Here is a 20,059-nt window from a genome sequence, read left to right as displayed (position 1 = left end):
TATCAACCTTATGTTCAGCACAAATCCTAAACATTGCTTCATACTAGTTACTGTGAAGAAAGTTAACTCCAGTCCAAACCAGCACACCCTCAGTCCTACTCGGTGTTTTTGTCAGCCTACCTCAGAGGCAAGGAAGAAAAGCCTTTCTCTAAGACCTTTCTCTCCCACTTGGCTCCTGATTCCATTCTCCCAACCCTTTTGCAGCTTTCTTCCAGTGCCCTTACCTGCACTTAGGTCAGTTTTTCTTCAGTGCACTCTTGTATTCAGCCTCTCTACAGCCTGGTACAGCCTCTTTTAGTGAGCTGTTTGTGGCCAACACCCACCCTGACCCTGGGCTGTTAGCAAAGCTTGTGCATCCCTGTGAAACTGAAGACTGAATTCTCATTTTGCTGAGGATTTTGGAAACCCAGGCAGATTGTGCTCATCCCCAAAATAAACAACCAAGGGTATTTTCAGAGGATAGAAGACAACCCAGTGGAAAAGTAATTCATGTAATATATATAAGATTTTGCGAAGCGTAGTGTATTCTTGGGAAATGCTTAATCAAGAGTTCCCTTCTGTTCATAGAGCTGAGTTCATACAGCTAAGATGGGGGCTCACTGGATTACCTGCTAGGCTAAAAATCATGTAGAGTGATGAAGGTGAGAAAGCAAAGGTAAGATACGCTGCAAGTCATCAGCGGTTAACAAGGAGCTGGCAAAAGTGCTAGAACAGGTAAAAGCAGCATTCTGTAGAGCACGGAGGTTTAATATAAATGCTGCTTAATGGTGCAATAGCCCATTTTTTTGACAGTTCTTCAGATCATCAGGGTAGTTTAATGGTGGATTAAATACTGCAATCAAAAAGTTGTCCTAAGAGCAGCTATTGTCAAAGTACGTTTCACAAGCTTTATTGAAAGAGAGCTGAAAAATACATAATTATAGAAGACTTAGAAAATCACTGATGTAAGATTTTTGAGAGTATATATACTCTCAACTTTATATAAACTTTAGACCTTGACTGAGTTCATGCACTAAGGCTGAAGACCAAAGAACACACTTGGACATTGTTATTATTTATTTGGTAAAAGTAAGCATTCTATTTGGCACAGGTTTCTCAGCAAGCACAGTTTTGCATTTGTCTTCTTCAAAAATAAACATCCAGAAATCATGTCACAAAATCACATACCACTGACCACGTATGAGAAAGTGTAATCAGAGAGCTTTATTACTGCAGTACTCTCAGACTTCTGCAATAGAGTTAGTATTTGCTGAAGTAACTGGAGTATTTGGAAAATAATCTTCTCACTCACTACTCAAAATTAGCTACTGGGTTTGGTTTGCAGTAGTCCTAGCATTGATAAGTGACGGACAAATGTTACATTAATATTCCTTTTAATCACAGAGAAGCAAAGAGAATTTCTAAGTTTTGACTTTTGTAATATCAGTCTTGGAATTGTGAAATATAGTCGATGACTGAGCAATACATACAACTACCATGGCACTGAGTATCCATAAGAAAACAGTCCTTTCAGTTCTTTCATCTGGAAATAACTGCTCCATCTCTTTTTGGTACTCTTTGCATAGGAGTTGTTAATACAAGATGTATCTTTCTGTTTTAAATTCTTAACTAAATTTGTCTTGGGAGGGTTGGCGATATTCTTTCTGTAATGAAATCTACAGATGAATTCTCTGTCCAGAACAGAATGAGGAGATCAGTTTTGAAAGATCTCAACAAAACGCTACCAAAACTATCAAATCTAGAAGGCTGTTTTTCTTGGCATGAAAGTAAACAGTGCTGGAGAATTACTTACCAAGATCTTAAGGGTTCAGTAAGTCATGTCAAATTCCAAATAGATACATCTGAAGAGTTAGGACCCAGTTATTCATTAACCATCATGCCAGAGGGAAATATGCACAGGGAAGAGATACTCCATAAAAATTAAAATGCCTATGAGCACTGCATTCTCTAGTTCGTTGTTCTAAAACTGTACTCTTCCCTTCAAATGTGTTGTACTGGGACAGCTAGTGACTGAAGAGAGAGATCTGGACTATACATCAGTGACATAACAGAACAGACCTCCCTGTAGGTCCTCCATATTCCAGCATTCCAAAGAATACAGTACCATGAAAGCTTTTAATATGGATTATTTCTTTTCCTAAGGCATTGTTAATGTTCAACTGTTTATTGATGTTAAATATGTAATGATTCACCATAAGATTATTTGTGTTAATTTTCAGCTTTGTGAATAGTAACATTTGACAGGTCAAATCTTCATGCTTCCTATGGTCTGTGTATTTCTCTCAAACCTAATTCAGATGTAAAATTTGTGTAATAGCTGTATTTTGAGCTCTAGAGTAGAGCAACCTTCTTGCAATGAATCCCAAAACTAAAAGTTTGATAACTAGATGGTTTGTACAATTAGTTTCAGATCTTTCTAGACTGTGAAATGAGCCCTGTTTTGTTTTCCCACTGATAGAACAAATAGATTCTAAAATTACCATTAACAGCACAAATATAAGGAGATCATAATGGCTATTTGTGATGTACTTTATTATCTGAAATTAGTATTTCAGGTAAAGTTTACAGCAATCAGAAAGAGGGACAAGAACAGAGGAACAAAGCATCACAGAACCTAAGAGAAGACACTTAAAAGCACTGTTGGCCAATTCCCTCCACCTGCTCTTCCACATGAGCTCCTGCCATGGGGCCAGGGCAGACCTAGAGCATAGCAAGAATGACTATGTGGCTCTGCAGGCAAGGACCAAGGGCAGCAGGACCCAGTGGTATCACTTGCCATTGAAAGGAGGAGCTTGAGGAGGAATGGATAGATCCCGCAGGTCAACAACCACTTTTGTAGCTGGTCTCAATTAGAGGGTTTCAGCTTTTATGACCACAGGGCCATTTTGAAGATCAAGGGCAGGTAATTGGTCCCACATGCCTGAGGGTGACACAACAGCTTGTTATGTCTGTCAAGTCTGGCCAACCTGGTGAGAAGAGCCTTGAACTAGGAACAACATAGGAGGGAGATGACGTTCCACCATCAAGAGAGGAAGTTGTGACCTGGATTGACAAGCAAAGGGCTCAGGGTGGTATAGACAGGAGAGACCTTGCAGCCAGCAAAATGGGGTGGAAGGGGGCCTCCCACACACAGATAAGGATTTGCAAAGAGGACCTCATGGTGGTGAAAATTCTCACAAGATTTCCAGAACATCATCGTGACTGGGCACCTCTCTGCATGCATGGAGCATATACTACAGGCTTCACCTGATGGCTATGGCTTTTCAAATACAGCAGATAGCATCTCAGCAAGTACACCTGTCAGATCTCTCCAGGTCTTGGGAAGCATCTTGTCAGGTCTCACGGATTTGTGGATGTTGAAAATCAAGGCTCGCCTGCAAAAACTGGAGTTTCTTAAATTGCAGGGATTACACCCTTTGGCAAGGCTTTTCTTGATGTAATTCAAGAAACGGGGTAAGTATTATCCATGAGTAGAAGGTTATGTTGTGGATCTTTTCAGTCTAGCTAGGAAATATGTAAGAGTAGGAGAGCGAGAACACAAAGCACTGTTAACTTCACAATCAAATGTGAATTTTTTTTCTTGTGGGCTGTGTTATTTGCTTGTGTGAATTACATTTGGAGTGGCAGAGTGGGAAGGCACTGCTAAATACCTAGAGATTAAATGGTAGTTTCAGCTCTGCTGCTTCCTTCATAGCATAAGGCACTCAGTGTAAGAAATTTGTGAGAAGAGAAAAATGCAGCTAATGGTGAGTGCTATGAGCCTTTAACAAAGTTTTGGCAGTCAGAGGCAGGGGAAAGATCTTCCCCGAGATTCAGGGATGCAATGCTTCAGCCAAATCTGATACACACTATTCTAATCCCTGTATTCAAAATCATGTGTAAGGTTAAAATAAATGAAGAATGGAAGCATTGCATTCCCCCTCTGTAAGTAGCTAAAAGGAAATTAGTGGAAAAAATACCCCAAACACTTGTTACCTGAGGAAGTTTCATTAATGACTTGCAGATAACTCTGACTGTCTGCAATTAGACTGCAGTTAGCAGCTTAGCAGCTCCTGTTTAAGGTAAGTACTCCACTGGAGGCCAATACATTGCCATTTAACTACTGGCATTTCAAATAGCCAGTAAAAATCCTGAGCAAAGCTGAAACAGGGAGGAGTTTTATTTCTCATCAGTAGACTAATTGATTTACTTATAAATGAACTGCTTTTAGACTGCAGCATTGTGGGGTTTGGTTGTTGTTTTTACCCACAGATATATTACATAGCGTGTTGATTTTAAGGATTTGGATTATAATTGCTAGCCCTACCAGGCAAGTGATCTTTTCTTAATATCGAAAGAGCTGGTAAGATTTTCACTTTTGAAGTGAAGCTCCTTATTTCACCCTCCCTCTTACTGTGCTTTTGGTTCACATCTCTGACTGGATTAAATGGATCTTTCCCTGTGGAACTAAATGGGAAGAAATATTCCAGAAGATCATATAATGCACTCCAGCTGCTGACAGCTGTTTGCTGTATCCAAGCAAGTGTAGAACCAAGTCAAAGCAAAATCCTCTGAAATGCACAGAACTAGAGATTTCCCTGTTGTCCATTCCAGTCAGGAGCGGGAGGGGTTACAGCAATTCCCGCGGCCAATAATGACACAAACGAGGCCAGTGTCACTTAAAAGTGCCATGTTTATTAACGACAGGATAGGGATAGTTCACAAAGAGGTAAAGATAAGCAGAAGTACGGAGAGTTTGCAGAAGGAAAGTTAGCACCATGGAGTGCTGCACCATGGTGCGGGTCCAGTTGTTGCACGATGAGGGGAATGCCCAGCATTCTGCTCACTATTTATTATTTTTGGCATGCCCCTTCTCTAGAACTTCCCACCCCTTTTTTGCAGTTGTGGAGAAAGGGCAGAGACTGTGATTGCCATAGACATAGGTGTATCTAAAATGATTTTTCACCAATTATTATTATTATCTATATCTGATATCCCAATGGGACTAATTATTGATAGCATACAGAGAGGCCATCTCATTTGCAAGAAGAGGTGAGACTTGAGACTTTTGTATATGCACATTAAAAAAACAATAATAATTCTGAAATAGTGCATTCCAAAGAATCCCAAACACTACTGTGCAAGCCACACTTTAATGACTAGAGTCTTTTTACAGGATTTGTAATTGCTCAAGTATTGTAAAATTACTAAATGATTTTTTTCAAAGAGCCTATTCTAGTAACAATTCTCTCATAGCTTAGTATCAGCTTTTTTATTTTACAGCAAGCTGGGGATGACTGGCAGCACCTGAAGAAAAAAGAAGATGAAAGCAGGTCATGCCAAACCACTGGCACTACGTAAAGCTCAGGAAAAAGGGATTAGAGATGGCATCACAGACAGTGATTACATGACTTTTCAATTTGCCCTAGCCACCACAAGAGTTTGCCACTGTTGGGCTGTCTTTAGAGAGTTAACTCTTCTGACATACCCCATCTACAGAAAGTGGGAGTGGTGTGTTTCAGGCCTAATGCACTTTTTGAAGGTAGGTGTCATACACTTCCAAGCAGACTGGTATGAAAAAACTAAGCATTTTTCCTGGGAAAAGCTACCAGCTGGATCAGGGCTCTGAGGCTCCTATGTAGAAGTGGGGCTGAGTTAAAGGATTTAACCAGATGCACCAGGCTATCTGGAATAAGGATGTTACAGCCATCTGCAATGATTTCAGGGGTGAGCTAGCTTTTAACATCACTTTAGGATATTTTCTGCATATACTTCAGCATATACTGGATCTACTGCTCTTGCACTGGGGTGCTGAGAAGCACAGCATGCAGACATTTGGGTCGTACTGCTCTCTAGGAAGACCTTTGGAGAGTGAGATATCTTGCAGCAAGTCAGGCTGTCGGTGTCTACATCGTGGGTTTGTAGCTTTTAGCTATTCAGTAGGAAATAGTGGACTAAAATTTTCACAGAACCTGACAACTCCAGCAGAGAGGTAGTGCTGACCTCCACCAGTTTCCAGCAGAGGAAGCAGGTTGCTTTTTATCATTTCCAGATAAAAGCTGATAAGCCCAGTAGGATAGTGATTGTTGCAGTCACCCGCGAAGGCCAGAAACCTTTGTTCACACATCTCCTTTACAGAAGTTGCAGTGGGGATTCAAAGAAACTCTGGTCTCCTACTTTCTAGTCAAATACACTAATAATTTGGCTGCAGGTTCTTTAAGGGTTTTGGCAGCTCTCTTGCTTTCTGTAAAAACACCTGCATGGTAATGGCAGCAAGTGACACACCAAAGGACACCCTAAGAGATACAACACTCTGATTAGAAAACACAGCCCTTGCTCCTATGTGGACTTTATACATACTTTGCATCCTTCACTGGAAAATGTAAACAGTCTGCGATTTAAAGGCCAAAATCGTGATTAGAAACCTTACCCACTCTGGTCTCTTTCCTCTTTGTCCCCTGATTCCAGCTTCTTTTTTTCCTCTTTTCTGCCCTCCCCCTGTCCTGCACAGAGCTGCTTTAGGGGAGGAGAAGAGACCAGTACAGCAAAAGTCTAGAGCACAAGTCTTAGGAGGAGCAGCTGAGGGAGCCAGGGGTATTTAGTCTGGAGAAAAGGAGGCTCAGGGGAGACCTTCTCACACTCTGTAACTACCAGAAAGGAGGCTGTAGCCAGGTGGGTTGGTCTCTTCTCCCAGATACAAGTGATAGGACAAGAGGAAATGGCCTTATATTGCACCAGAGGATGTTTAGATTGGATATTAGGAAAACCTTTTTGCACAGAAAGGGCTGTCAGGCACTGAAACAGGTCGTCCAGGGAAGCAGTGGAGTCACCATCCCTGGAAGTGTTCGAAAGGTGTACAGCACTTGGGGACATGGTTTAGTGGTGAACATGGCAGTGCTGGGTTAAAGGTTAAACTCAATCATCTTGGAGATGTTGTCCAACCTTAATGATTCTGTGATGGGCTGGATTGTTGCCTTCATCAGGAGTGCTTTCAAGAGGATCAAACATTAAAAGTTTCAGAGTACAGGCCAGACCCAGGAGGTCAGGTATGAGGCTTCCAGAGGCCAAGGATTATCCATCAGTCAGGCCTGGGAGACACATGCTGTGCTGTACGGAAAGTGCAGGGTCAGCTGTCTTGTCTCCAGCAAATACAAGTTGCCCCTGGATATGAATCTAGCCTGGAATGTAAAATGTACCCATCAGGGCTAGACTTAATTTCACCTGACTTCAGCTGTTTAAAATAGCTAGCTGGGTTTCCTGCTCTACTGAACAATAACAGTAGGCATCTCCAGAAGATAATCCAACCTAACCTACAATATTGCCATTTACTCTACTGACTACAGAAGCCTAAACGTTTAGTTTACTGAATTAAGGTGAAATACCTCTCAAGTGTTAAATTATGCCTCCAGTTGCCTTTGAGGTACCTAAGGCCTTGTTTGGACAAAGGGGAATAAAACATATCCCTTTAAAGCTATCCCTTTGTAACACCACAGAATGGCATCCATTTGATAATAGCTCCCAGGTGTTAAGGCACTGGCACTCTCAAAAGATGTGAAAGACTAAGGCACAAGAGGAAGTTCAGCTTGCCTCCCCCAAACTCCAACAGAATGCTTATCACCACTACACTATAAACAACTCTATCATCATCTGCCAAATGTGAGTAAGCTGGTCAGATACCTGCCAGAAGTGTCCTGCAAGTAAATCAGGCAGATGAGCAACATGTGAATCTGTCTAGGATGCAGGTACAAACTTTAAGACTGCAATTGTTTTCTCCACTCAGCAGCAAACTACAGGTTCCTTGTGGGACTTTACTGGACTAGAATTAGACATTCTAGAGAAATGTCTGAGTTCAAGCTGTAAAGGCTTTACTGTGTGTCTGAATCTGGATTTAAATGTTTCCACACACCAACTAGACATAAAATCGTTCGTAGACCCAGCCCTCAGCACATATTAGAATCAATGATACATACATGTTTTGTGTGTATAATGTTTTTCTACTGTAGTGCAGATAAAAGTGGAAATTAAGCTTTAAAACTAGTGTAGTCATGAAAATAATTCCTATAAATAAAAGTTATTGGCACTCCACATACGACACTGTCCCTTTTATATCTACTTGTCAATTCTGACACATACCCTCGCACAAAGACTGTAATCAATCTCACTGTTCACAGATTTACTATCAGCAGCTTTTGATTTCAACAAAGTTTAATTTACAAACATAAAGAATTCTGAATCACATCAAATGCAATTGTTTTACATCAGCATCACAAATTTACCTGCATACTTGTACTTAATCTTTGACTATATTGCTTTCCATAACAAGATAATCAATAAGAATGATAAAATCTATGAACAACATTGATCCCCACAATCCTTGTTTCTTTGAACATAGCTGGAGAGAAATAGCAGCACAACACAGAGTACCTTCTAAAAAAAGGGAATCATTACTAGTCCTGTTTAGGCATTGTGTAGACAGCAGTCTTTAACAGCTGGAATATAAGATAAACAGAAAAGAATAGAGTTTACATCAGTCAAGACACAGATGGGAATTAAATAACCCAAAGCATGGAAATTTCAGTGTAAAACACTGCAGCTGTACTCACATGAAGAAAATTAACACAAGATTTTCAACTGTGCTGTGTCTATCAAAAGAGAAGAAAGGCACAAGTCCCTTGGGCTTTTTTTTCAAAAAAAGTTCACTCATTAAGCAGTCCAAAGCTTGCAACATCGCTTGCTTCACTTCCGAGTGTATATTATTAAACAGCCACTTGCACAGCCTCAAAACTCCTAGAACAAACACATGGTAGCCACAACGCTAAGGTAAGAGAACATAAATAGTTGGTGATCTATTTTCTGGCAGTACAGCAGCAGTTTGAAAGGAAATTAAATACTGAAGTGCCATAACTTGGCCATAAGAACAAAAGCCATGTTGTTCTCTCATGTTGTGTTCCGCTTAACAGATGCTGTACACAGATTTTTCTTCCAGTTAGGTTTTCCAGGAAGAAAAAAGAATTTTTGGTTTGACAGGCAGTTGAGCCTACTATTTGCTTTTATAGTACCCTTGTTTAGGAGCCTTATGTACAACCAAAATGAAGGATTAAGCACACAGTTTGTGCTGAGTTCTGTGGCACGCTCTGTAAGGAAGGTGCCAGACTCCACAACTACAAAGACTTTTGTTAGAACCTCTGTTAGCATATGGTTAGGAAGCACTCTCGTTAGAAATACTCTAGAAGATACTTTGAAAAACCCTTTTGAATAAGCCACTAATATCCAAGGCATTGGCTAGCTTAAGACAAAGGCCAACAACAGATAGCTTCAGTAACAGCTGACTAGTCACAGCATTAAAGTACTGGTGATCATGTTACACTGCTTTCTGCAGAGCTTATGGTGGGAGATCCACACCTGTGAGAGTAAGCTCTTACAGACATGACAGCTGCCTTTTGTGCACAGTAAACATATACGTATTTAAAGCTCCTTTTGCTTTCTATAGCAATTTCCACAAATTGTTTCAGTGATGCATCTACCACATAAGACTGTTCCTTATACACCTCGAATTCTAGCCGTAACACAAGTTTAGCAAAGCAACATTCAAAGTTGTGTTTATTAGCTCAATCTTTTCTGGTATGTGTCTAACATAACTTATTTTAAGTTCTGGCACTTTAACTTTACCTTCACACTGTGAAGCTGAAATATTACAGCTTCCACATATACTTAGCAGATCACCTTGTTACACAAATTTCTGTAATCTTACGTATAATTTATTCTTCCAATTTCACCATCTCTAGTTTTATAGGAAGTAATTTTCTATTCCAGGGTTCTTCTGGTCTAAGAGTTCTTCAATAACTTGAAAAGATGATTTTTATAACACCTTTTGGGAGGGATGCAGCAGCAGCAGATCACTGTGTTAAAGCTCTTCTAAGTATCTCTGCAAACACTGTAAGGGAACTGGGATCCTGAGGAGATGGTTCCTGCTCTTGGTTTCCCACATACTATCTCTTCAATCAACTGGCCTCATTTGCAGCTGCTGGTCATAAATTTAACTACACAGCTTATTTAGCAGAGGGGAAACAAGCATCTGCAAGAAGTGTAACAACTGTATTCAGCACATTTTCATCCAATATCCTATCCATCCTATTTGGCTAGGAGACAAAGTGAAGCTTTATTTATAGATTGCCTGCCCAGTATGTGGCCTACATCCCCAATTTCTCTGCACCCCACCAGGGGTCACTTACACCACATTGCTGATGCTTCTCAGCAGAGCACGCAACTGTTCTTCTGTTATAATAATTTAAAGTATTTACACACTGCACAGCCACTCTTAATACACACATACACTCCTGGTATACTGTTGAACCACATCTAAAACATTTTGCAAAGACGTCAGTGGGTCTGTGGGATTTCCAAACATGAAAAAAATATAAATCTGTAGCATCCTAAAAAACAGAGAATTGGAGGGCCTGTGGAAAAAAAAAAGCTTCCCCTCTAAGCTTAAGCTCTCTCCAGAGACCATACACTAGCTGCAAAATATCCACGTTTGGCATTAACTAAAGCTCTCTTGGAAAAACCCACAAGTTAATTCAGTTTAAAAAAAATGTGTTAAACCAAGTAATACTTAGAGGGAGCACTGAGTATTGTATGTGTTACTCAGATACACACTTAAATATTTAATATATAAAAAATAAAGTGCTTTCTATCAGGTCCCAATGCAGGAACATTATAAAACATGTCAACAACTGTAAAACAAATAGATTCAAAGAATACTGCATCAAACATATGTGAAAACAGTTAACACAGTATGTACAATCTAGCGGGTGTCCCAAGACAAAACATCCCTTCATATACATGGTATATACATATATACTCATCTTTACTCAATATATTATGACAATATATATTTCAAAACTTTGTTATAGACAAAAGAAACCCTAGAAAAATGCAACAAGGATCAAGTACACAAGTCCAAGACTGACAAATAATTTGCTATCCCTGCCCATACCACCACCTCCGCTCCTGGGAAAGATATGCCAGTGTTCTTTCCTGGGGTGCAGTGCCTCCACATCCTGTAAGGCACTGTGAGCAGCAGCTGTGAAGTTAGCATCACCAGTGGTGAGTAGGTCAAAAATACACGAGTAGAAATAGATGTCCTTCACTAGCATCTTCTCATGGCATTTGGTGGTGGCGGTTTCCAGCGTGTACACTGATCGGGGATGAGGAGTACCACCCCAAGGATGCAATGCTCCCATCACAGGCAGTGGCAAGTGGCCACTATCATCAATACGTTCACTTGAAGGGCAACCATTCACACACAGCTGCAGATCCTGGTTCTCCTCATAGGCCATGACCAGCTCCTGAGGCATGCGTATGGCCAGCGTTAAGTAGTGCCCGAGCTGCCGTATGTACACTGTGGTCCCAATGTACCTGGCGTGCATTTCGATGTACTTGCCACTGACTTTCTCCACGATGAGCAAGCTCCTGGTGTTCCCATCACCTCCACTTGTTGTACCATCAACAAAAGCTGCAGGCAAGTCATCAGTTACTGCTTGATATACCTTCTGATCTGTACAGTCTTGGTATGATTTAAAGATAATAGTTATCTGGGTGGGAGGGAAAAGAAAAAGCAAAGTTAGTGGAAAAACTCATCATCTTTTCCATTTTGCAGCTTAATGTATCTGGAACTGCCCACTACCTACAAGCCTGAAGTTGTCCACAATTCATGCCTAAAGGAAAACAGCCTGTACATATGCCTAAAGCAATATTTTACCAGATGGCAATTTAGGCTGGCCTGGAAGCAAGGCATGCAGCAACACCTGTGAGGGCAGGAAAGGAAAAGACTTTGTATTTAATTAAGCATCACAACTCCCTCCTGCCTGACAGTTTAACACTTTGGAATGCCTTCTGCAATGACAGAAAAGTGAAAGTGCCAAGCAATTCCCACAATACTAACCACTATGGCAAAACTAGAATGACACTGCAAAATCATGGAAAGGTACAATCACAACCGGGAAAAACGTCCAGTCAAGTAACTGCTTAGGGCTCCTGGATCCCTTAGTCCTAGGAACTGGGAGATGTGACACTTTCAGGCCACTATTGTTAGAAAGTGTGCCCCTGGAGAAACAAAGCAAGACTGAAAGATACTCAAAGACATGCCTTTGAAGAGTGACTTCCAACACAGAAACCAGGAACATTAAGCAATTACTCATTCTGGTTAAGATTACAACTAGCCTTTTAAACCTTTACACTTAAGTAAGTCACAACAGGAAAAGCAGGTCTCCAGTCTTACTTGAAGAAATAATTAGGCTACTTGGTATACCAAGTCTAGAGTGCCTAGTTGCTTTTCCTACAATAAAAAGTATAATCAGCAATCACATATAAATATTAGAAACAGATATGCTACTTCTTTTACAGTTTCAGAGGGGAGTGACTTCTTGAAGAGGTCAAAAGAAATTGTGCACCAGGAATAAGTATTTTAATAATTATTTTCATCACTGACTGATTACATCAAATTACTTACAGTCTGATTTAAGCAGTCTGCTAAGAGAGTCAGATTACTCCAAAGCACATCAGAAGATGTTTTCAAACTAATGTTACATTTTTTTCTTTAAAATCTACTCTACAGCAACCTCACAATTTAGTTTCAGTTAAGCATCACCTCTGCACAACAACTTTTGTTTCCTGCCTCTCTGCCCTGAAGTAAGACCTAGAGGTTAAATAAAGAGCCAATTATGGACAATTCAAATAAAACCTTGGCCCTCATTAGCCTCACCTCTCCACATCACTAGTATTCACCACAAAAGTCTTCCCATCTCCCTCCTCTCACTGCAGCAATTTCTCGTTTGGAGTATGCAGGCACACCCTACTGCATTAGTTGCCAATGTTTGGTTTGTCCCAGCTGACTGATGCTTTGTCAGTCTTTCTGTCTCACAACATACATAATATCTGCTATTTTGATTTTGATGGTTCCCACTGGTGCTGACTGGATTTTTCCAACGGTTTTTCTCTGTGTTAATCAGTTATACAGTTTGAATTGTATCAGCTACACAGCTTGAGGCAACCTATGATCTCCTGAGGCAAGCCATTTGGTAAACTGATGTCTGTGAACTACAGATAAACCTATGTCCAAAATCCAGCCCCAGTTGCTGTAAAGACCACCTCACACCTCTGTGTTTAGTGAGGGAAGCTCAGCAACCGAGAGAGGAGAAACTTGAGGTCTCTCAAGTCATTAGTATTTCTGCATTTAATCCAGACCCTCATGCACTAAATCAGGTCTTATACTGCATGTAATAGTTTTGATGAAACAGACTTGTATCTCAGCATGCTCAGACACAGAAGCATTCCTATTTCCTTGGGCACATCTGCACTGCTCTGCCAGGAAAGAATTATTTATATACCTCCAGAAGTAATGCTCTAAGTCTGCTCACCACCTGAACAAGCCTGGAGTCAAAGAGAGTTAATTGTTTTAATGACACACAGCACTGGCTGGTTAATAAAACATTTAAGCAAGGCACCTAGCAAAATTTATTAGGAAGCAGCCATCAAACTGTTCTGTCCAAAACCCCCTCCTCTGCAAGAATGAAATGTACACAATTTCAGAGACACAGAGGGAGAAGCCTTCAAAATTAGCAATAACGCTGGACGGCAAATGAGACTTGCACAACTATTAAGTGAATAAAGGTTTCCATGTACCATGCAAGGACACTCCAACCAGAGAATAAATAGACACCACTAAGATCTTCCAAGGACATACTTGTATTTAAACACTGCAGCTCAAGACATTAGTTTTGAATGTTGTATTATCTGTCATATGACATCCACCTAATCCATAGGCCAGATCAATAAAACCAGAGTTCTGCACCGTTGTTGCCTTATCACCCACTCCTACCTCAGCACCATGGCCTGGTACTGAGAGATATTCCAGAGCTTTCTGCAAAGGGAGATGAAGCAAATTTCATTACAAAGTTCTGTTTTAAGTTCTCAAGATAACAGAAAGCTCTGAAAGTGAAAAAGGTTATTTCAAACAAATTTAATGTGGTATATAGGTATATGTATCTACAATACTAATTTACACTCTGGCAGCGTTGCAAGAACACTTCCACAAAATAACATTTTCCAGAGACTTACCTGAAGATACTGTAGCTGATGTTTGTTTATTGTAAGTCTACTAAAACAACAAAAAAACAATCCCACACATACAATCTGCATATTCCATTTTGGACTTCATCCTCCTACTGATGCCAGTACTGATGAGTGTACTGATCACAAAGATTTCTTAAATTCCACTGCACATGCAAAGCTTTTCAAAGATGGTGGTACTGAATGGTAAAAAAAGTTTCTAGAAGACCTTACTGTATTAGCAGAAGGTGCCTGGCTTGTTTAAACAAATGCAACACTTTGTTCTTGTACAACACTGTGTTCTTGTACTAGCCTTCTTTGTGCCATAATGCAATTACAATGCTGTAGGCATCACTGTATGTTCCTGTTTGGCTATGCATTTCATAGAACCACTTAGGTTGAAAGAGATCTCTGTGATCATCAACTCCAACTACGAATGCAGCACTGCCAAGCTTGGGACAGAGTGGCTGGAAAGCTGTCTGTGGGAAAAGGACCTGGGGGTACTGGTGGACATCCAGCTGAACATGAGCCAGCAATGTGTCAAGGTGGCCAAAAAGGCCAAGGGCATCCTGGCTTGGATCAGCAATAGTGTGGCCAGCAAGACCACTCTCCTGGGCACTGGTGAGGCCTCGCCCTGTGTACTGTGTTCAATTTTGGGCCCCTCAAGACCAGAAAGCCACTGAGGTGCTGGAATATGCCCAGAGAAGGGCAAGAGAGCTAAGCTCTGAGGGGACCTTATTGCTCTCTGCAACTGCCTGAAAGGAGGCTGTAGTCAGGTGGGGGTTGGTCTCTCCTCTCAAGTAGTGATAGTGTGAGAGTAAACGGCCACAAGCTGCACCAGAGAGGTTTAGATTGGATATTAGGGAAAACTGCTTCATTGAAAGGGTTGTCAAGCATTGCACAGTCTACTCAGCCATTTGAGTCGCTGTCCCCCAAAATGTTTAAACGGCGTGCAGATGTGGCACTTAAGGGCCAGGTTTAGTGGTGGAATTGACACTGTTAGGTTTGTGACTAGACTCAGTGATCTTAAAGGTCTTTTCCAACCTAAACGATTCTATGATGTTCCCCAACAAAACTACAGTATGTACTACTTCTGAGAAATAAAGACAAATTCATCTGCACCTGAAGAAGGATGTCATTAATGTGAAAAGCATAGTGACACATGATCAGTTACCTGATGTTTCCACTTAGAAAACCAACTGAAAGGTAACTGGAAGACAAATGTTTTAGCATTACTTACAGGAGATGAAGTACACTGTGTTCACTCTGCAATGATTTCCTACAAAAATAAAAACCATGCTGCAAAAAGAGATATTAAAAGTGTTTTGACTCTGGGAAAAAGAACATTTGCACCCAAAGTTCCTTTACCCTACTAACAGCACTAATTCCCAGGTTTCAAGGTTTATACCCAGTAACTTCACTGCAGTAAAATGCTCTGTGGTTTTTTCCATCTGTGTGTCCTTACATTCACTCTCTCACCCTCAAGCTATCTGCTACAAAACACCTGGATAGGAAAACCTTCATTTCCAATTAATGCAAACAAGAAGGAAGTTTTCCATATGCAAGCCCAAGCAACTCTGCTTCACTTGCTATTCAGGGACAACTACTCTAGTGATATCCAGAACACCTGTCACAGTGATGAAAGCTGACGAAGACCCTGTAACCCTCCAAATAAAGCACAAAAATAAATAAAATGAAGAAAGCCTCAACCTTCTACTTAATGCATTCTACAATACCCTTCCTAACTGCTTCCTCTACAACCCCTTGTAAAAGACATTTATCCTCAGGAAATTGCAAAACCACTTTCAAGACAAGGCAGCTCTTTATCTACAGCTGGAGAAATCAGACATAAAAGATGCCAGTGACCTACTCAAAATTCATACAAGTCCGTCAGAAAAAAAAAAAGAAAGGAGAGCTTGCACTCAGCTCCCGAGCTATTCGGTGACGATTCTTCATTCTCCACGTGAAAGGCCCTAGGATCCTATGCCAAGGGGCATAAGCACATCAGGCAAGCTGAAAGAAACTGGAGTTTCAAGTTTCAGCTAGACCACAGAACATACAATAGCTTTGTTCACAGTGAAAAAACAGATGTTACTATGGGAAACACAAATATGCAAAACACCTATAAACAAATTGCCCAGAGCATTTTGTGAACAAATACACTACTCTCACAACACATGCCCCTCCAATTAAGGAATTAAAGGAAAAGTTTTCCTGCTTTTCATACTTTCCTGCCAGATGCACAGTGGGGTGTGAGGGAGGAACAACATACTTTTATTCTTCCCATTCTTACTTAAAGCGTCCACTCCTGGCATTTTCTTGTCCTTTATGAACTTACTGGACAGCTCTCAGACTGCTGGGGCTAGTCAAGTCTCATAGTTCTTGGAAAGAGAAGAAAAATTGCTTTACACATAGTTCCCTTCATCAGCAACTCCCTCAAAGGTTGGTTCACCAGAAAGCTAGAATAAATTCAAGAGGACTACCTACAGGATCAAGCGATGATCTGCACCTTTCAAAAGCACACTACATATGGCGTGAAGATTAAATGCTGTTTCTGCTGCTTCTTGAATCACTTCCCCTAAAAGAAATGCATAAATTTTCTACTCTTACTGCCTTTCCTTTTATTAGGTCTGCTTTAGAGTGGATTAATTATGTTAGTATTTTCTTTGGCTTCTGCACAATTTAAGTTTAGCACATACCTTTGTTTTTATTTCCTAGTAAACATCTATTTCAAATAACCTGCATTGAGAAAACAGTCAGACTAACAAAGGATAATGTTCTGGAAATTTTTCTTGTGAAGAAGGTAGAAGGCCTATTTGCATTGTCTCAGCTTGGGACTACACTAGGCAGAAAAATGTCACCAAACTCCTCTTGGTAGCTCCTTAAATATCCCTTAAGCTGCCCTATTGCCAAAATTAGGTAACTACACCCAGCAGCAGATAGTCTACTACAGTCAAAATGAAAATGTTACAGGAATGAAACTAGCAGTGGCAATGCAGTTTAACAAGCAAGAAGATGCATCGGAGATGGGAAACTTTAGCTTGCAAAGTTACTTGTACACTCTAACAACCTTCCTTGCCTACAAACAGATGTGCCCTTTCATTATCTGCCAAAAAGGAAAAAAAAAAAAAATCAAGGATGCTACAGCATGTAACATATATTAGCATTAGAGATATTTCTAATGTCCTAAACCATGCATCTCATTTAGTTGCTTCTGCACACTTAACTGTACTTGTGAAATGACAGTGATGAAAAAACACTATTACAAAAGACAAAAACGTATTACCACTTTTCCAGGAAAGAGGAGTCAGAGAACACAAACCCACTGAGAATAAATAAAGACAAACACTTTCCCCCAGTATGTACAGAAATTTATCTCCTGAGGTTCTCCTCTTGGTTATCTGTTTGAGAAGACAAGCACCAGCACAGCATGCTACCATAGTCAATCATTTTAAGTATGTGGCTAAAGTATAAGATAAGAGCACCTATCTACCACCATCACACCCTGCCCACTCACACCATTTGTACTCATGCCTCAACTTTTTCCTCTACTAATACCAGGAACAACGAAATAAAGAACATTCTGCAAAGAGTTAGGAAAACTGAGGATTAAAGCTTCCTGCAGATTATGAGATGCAGCTTTTTCTTGCACTTATTTAGGAGTCTTTAAAAAAAGCCACTGGAGCAAACTGCAAGGAACCTAAAGCTCTTCTACAAAGCTTACTAAGGTTTGCCCCATTCCCTTGTTTTACACACTTTCAGAACTCATTCACAAAGCAGACTGTTCTTGGAACAGGCACAAGTTAAGAAAATGTGATTCTGAATTTCAGCCCAACCTCTGGCTTCTGGCAAATGCAAAAATTTGCTTCACTCATACAAGCACTGACCTTAATCAGTACCTCAGGACCCAGCACAAATTTAATAGCAAAACTAATTTTCCCTTATTAATGCTACTGCAGTCAACTCCATATGGAAGATGTGCAGGCTCTAACCCACTGTGACTGGCAACTCCTAGTCCTGACACCAGCAATAAAAAAACCTACTTCCAAGCTTAACAAAATAGTGAAAATTCTCCAGTCTAGATGGTCTTGAAACTTTCTACATACAGCCTGACATACCCTGACAATAAAAGAGCTACACTACCACAGCTAAAAAAAGGACATTTCACTGCAAAAGGGGAAGTAGGTATGTGAAGCATGTAATATATGAGAGCATGAGATATGTGAGCATCAGCTTCAAATGTACGCTTAAGTAATTTCTTTTATTGACAGACACACTTGCTACCTGCATTCGGCAGACAGAGGCAAGTACTCTTCTTAAATTAAGGAAACAGCATAAGCTATTGATACTAGTGCAGGTATTCCTACTCTAACCACCTCAAGTGCTTGAAAGGACAGAAATCTTAAGTCTTGCCTGTCTGAACAGAGGCTGAATATTCTCAGCAAAATTGTAAGGCCAGTGCTTCCTTAGCAAAGCCAGGGTACTAAGACAACCGTTTGGCATCAATGTAATTTTTTTGCTACTTTCTCTCAGTTCTCTGCAGTTCCCCCTCTTGTTTCTGCTCTGAACCATCAGTGTTTCAGTAACTCTTTTGTTGTGCCACTCTGTTGGTATTTTTTACTTTTCTGCTGTTATTCTTTTACAGTTTAGAGAATTAATGAAAAGCAGAGCTTTACACTCTTTGCTCTTCTAAGGTCCCTTCCAGCCTAAAGTATTGTATGATGTTTAGAGTTCCCACATAGTGTAGAGGCAGTCGCATACACACAATTATCTGATAATTGCTTTAAAGTGCTACACCTAGTATCCTTGCAAGCTTATGTGGTGATATGCACAAGCTTTCTAGCCATAGGCAGGAGCAGAAGGAAGAAAAGAAGATGGTTTAAGTTTTGTTTGGTGCTTGGAAAAATAAGAGGCTAAGAGTTTTACTTTCTTGTACTACTGCATAGAAGATTCTCAAGCTGCTGTACTTCTCAACTGTTAAGACCTAAATGACTTCACTGTCTTGGCCTTTTCCTTCTGCCTGTGTGAGTACAGAGTGCTTTAAAGAATCCATACCTTATTTGTAGCAGTAGCGCTGGATCCTGGGACCACAGGCACATTGGTCACTTGCACTGATATGTAGTTATTGTCTATGAGAGGCCAAGCACCTTCCACTTTGCATGTCTGGAAGTGATCCTTGAAAGTCCTCAGATGAGGATCGCCAAACAAGCCACAAAACAGGTAAGTAGGAGAGGGAGTCTTCTCTACTCCCTGATGTTCTCTGGCTTCTGTGTGACCACTGTAACTGCAAGGATCATGGGTCATCTCAGGGTTGGTGGAGGATGTGGGTCCGTCTTTAGTACAGTTCCGCTGGTTCATGAGGTCGCTGATCCCCAGCACTGCAGAGTGGTAGACTAGGTTTCCACGGCATACTTTGGAATTGCGATAGGTACACGCAGAGTACGCACGCAGGGCCTTGCAGAACTCCAAATCAAAGTCCTCGAGAGCCACGTTTAGATGCGAAGTGAAGGACACAAAATCGGTGGTGCACTTCTGTATCCCACAAGATGTGTGCAGCTGGCAATCACCTAGGCACAAAACAGATGGCAGAGAGGAATCAAGCAAACCTCTTAGGTGGCAATAGTCCATTCTAAACCCACAGGTACTGTAGGAAATAACCTGAAGGCAACTTACAATATTCACCCATTAGGGAAACATTACATAACAGAGGAAGAGGGGTTGTGAGACAGAAGGATGCGAACAGAGAAGATCTCAGAGGCTGAGAGGACCCATGCATGTCTTAAACCATTACTTGATATTATCTAGATGAAAATTAAGAGCACTAAGCCCTCCCAAGTATAAGCCTAACATTTCTTTCCAGGTATCGAGGTGATGATGCAATTCTGTCCTTAAGTTAATCAGTCAATAAGAAGGTCTCCATTTAGTCTTTCACTGCTTTAAACAAGTTACTGAACTTTTATACAGAATTCTG

The 20,059-nt window shown here is 40.7% G+C and overlaps 1 protein-coding gene across 1 annotated transcript; it reads right to left on the bottom strand.

Moving 5' to 3' along the window:
* Window positions 1-10,574: 10,574 nt before the first annotated feature.
* RGMB (repulsive guidance molecule family member b) lies at window positions 10,575-19,716 on the bottom strand. Its single transcript, XM_009073227.1, has 2 exons — window positions 19,144-19,716; window positions 10,575-11,573 (listed from the first exon to the last, which is right to left on the bottom strand). Exons 1-2 carry the CDS (start codon window positions 19,714-19,716, stop codon window positions 10,905-10,907), a joined length of 1,242 nt encoding a protein of 413 aa, XP_009071475.1. The 3' UTR covers window positions 10,575-10,904.
* Between the last annotated feature and the right edge of the window lie 343 nt (window positions 19,717-20,059).

Source organism: Acanthisitta chloris, unplaced genomic scaffold, assembly GCF_000695815.1.
Source record: "Acanthisitta chloris isolate BGI_N310 unplaced genomic scaffold, ASM69581v1 Scaffold28474, whole genome shotgun sequence".
NCBI classification, from domain to species: Eukaryota; Metazoa; Chordata; class Aves; order Passeriformes; family Acanthisittidae; genus Acanthisitta; species Acanthisitta chloris.
The sequence above is the reverse complement of the archived record's forward strand: the minus strand, read 5'-3'. Positions and strand labels throughout refer to the sequence as shown.

Coding starts and splice junctions, on each gene's coding strand:
- RGMB (XM_009073227.1), bottom strand. CDS start 19,716: ATGGACTATTGCCACCTAAGAGGTTTGCTTGATTCCTCTCTGCCATCT. Junction 11,574..19,143: donor GCGCTACTGCTACAAATAAG/GTATGGATTCTT, acceptor CCTCCCACCCAG/ATAACTATTATCTTTAAATC.